This window comes from Gavialis gangeticus, unplaced genomic scaffold, assembly GCF_001723915.1.
Source record: "Gavialis gangeticus isolate Ggan-Ray unplaced genomic scaffold, GavGan_comp1, whole genome shotgun sequence".
NCBI classification, from domain to species: domain Eukaryota; kingdom Metazoa; phylum Chordata; order Crocodylia; family Gavialidae; genus Gavialis; species Gavialis gangeticus.
In genome coordinates this window covers 3189720-3191553 of record NW_017729028.1, presented here as the reverse complement: position 1 = coordinate 3191553, position 1834 = coordinate 3189720, and the positions used below count along the sequence as shown (strand labels likewise).

The 1834-nt window shown below is 66.1% G+C and overlaps 1 protein-coding gene across 1 annotated transcript in view; it reads right to left on the bottom strand.

Annotated features, from left to right (window-relative positions):
• SOX11 (SRY-box 11) overlaps nucleotides 1-1558 on the bottom strand; it is a 7894-nt gene extending 6336 nt beyond the window's left edge. The window contains exon 1 of the mRNA XM_019520717.1: nucleotides 1-1558. Coding sequence (XP_019376262.1) covers nucleotides 24-1280 — 1257 coding nt within the window. The 5' untranslated portion in view covers nucleotides 1281-1558 and the 3' untranslated portion in view covers nucleotides 1-23.
• Between the last annotated feature and the right edge of the window lie 276 nt (nucleotides 1559-1834).

Genomic DNA, 1834 nt, shown 5'->3' with positions numbered 1-1834 from the left:
CAGCGCCACGCCTTCCCCGCCGCTCAGTAGGTGAAGACCAGGTCGGAAAAGTTCGCCTCCAGCCAGTCCCCCGCGATCATCTCGCTCAGCTCCGGGGTGCAGTAATCGGGGAACTCGAAGTGCGAGCCCAGGCTGCCCTCGCTGAACGAATCCAAATCCTTGTCCACCAGGGACAGGGAGAGGTTGCCCGCGGCGGAGCCCGCCCCCAGCTCCGCGCCGGCGTGCGGGTGCTGGGAGAAATTCAAGCTGAGGTCGAAGAGGAGGTCGTCCGCCTCCTCGCTGCCGGAGGACGAGGTGGAGATGGAGCGGGAGGAGGCCGGCGACAGGCTGGGCGGCTGCGGCGGCTGCGCCGGGGGGCTCTGCTTGGTGATGTTCTTGAAGCTGTAGTACAGTCTGTTGCTGCCGCTGCCGCTGCCGCTGCCGTGCGCGGCGCCGCCCCGCACCTCCTCGTACAGGCTCGCCCCCTCGGGGGACTCGGCCGAGGAGCTCAAGGTGGGGCTGGCCGGCACTTTGGCCACGTTGTACCGCCGCAGCTGCTGCTGCTGCTGCTGCTCGTCCTCCTCGTCCTCCTCGTCCGCCTCCTGCTTGATCCGCAGCTGCAGCTCGTCGTCGTCCTCGTCCTCCTCGTCCTCCTCGTCCAGGAAGACGCACTTGACCGCCTTGCCGCTCACCTTGAGGCCGCCGAAGACGTAGTCTTCCCCCGCGTAGTCGCCGTGCGGGGCGGCTTTGGCGCCGGCCTTGGGGGGCGAGGCCGAGGCCGAGGCCGAGGCCGGCGGGGGCTTGAGCTTGCTGCATTTCTTGCCGGAGCTCTTGGCGCTCTTGCTGCCGCCGCCGCCGCCGCCGCTGCTGGGGGGCGCGTTTTTCTCCGGGCTCTGGCCGGCGCTGGGCTTGGAGGACGGGTCCATTTTGGGCTTTTTCCTGGGCCTGTATTTGTAGTCGGGGTAATCGGCCATGTGCTTGAGCCGCAGCCGCTCCGCCTCCCGGATGAACGGGATCTTCTCGCTGTCCTTCAGCATTTTCCACCGCTTACCCAGGCGCTTGGAGATCTCCGCGTTGTGCATGTCCGGCGACTGCTCCATGATTTTTCTCCTCTCGATTTTCGACCACACCATAAACGCGTTCATGGGCCGCTTAATGTGCCCCGAGGCCGTTTTGCACCAGTCCGGGTCGCTCTCGTCCAAGGCGACCGGGCTGCAAGCCATGAACTCGCCCTCTTCGGTGTCCATCGCCTCCCGGGGCAGGTTGCTCTCCGCCTCGGGACTCTCCGCTTGCTGCACCATGGCGGGGCGGGGGGCGGGGGGTCTTGCGGGCGCCGCTGCTCCTTCCCTTTGTTCCCTCCGAGCCTCTCCCCGCGCCCCCGCCGGCCCAACGAGCCCCGCGTCCCGCCCGCTGCTCCCGCTCCGCTCGTCCCTCCCCCCGCGCAGCAGCCGGCCCGAGCTCCGCCGCCTCGCGCTGCCCCTTCTGCAAAAGTTGCAGGTTCTCCTCCGAACTAGTTATCAGGGTTTCATATGGGTGACATCACTCCCCCCGCCAGCCAATGGCCTGCCTCGGCCGCCTCCCACTGGCTCCTCCTCTCTGCCTTTATTAACTCACCCCATGCGCACACACACCCCCTTCGCCCGGCTGGCTGACTGGGGGGGCGGGGAGGTGCTGGGCCGGGAGCTTCGTCTTCATCTACATCTGGCAAAATAAAAAATAACAAACTGAAGCGGGAGGCAGGGGCCGTGAATGCGTTCGTCCTCCCCTCCTCGGCGGAGAGCCCACAGATTGCTTTTCTTTTTTTCTTTCCTGGAGAATATGCAGTAGTGGATGTGAACCTGGGGAGATGATTTCC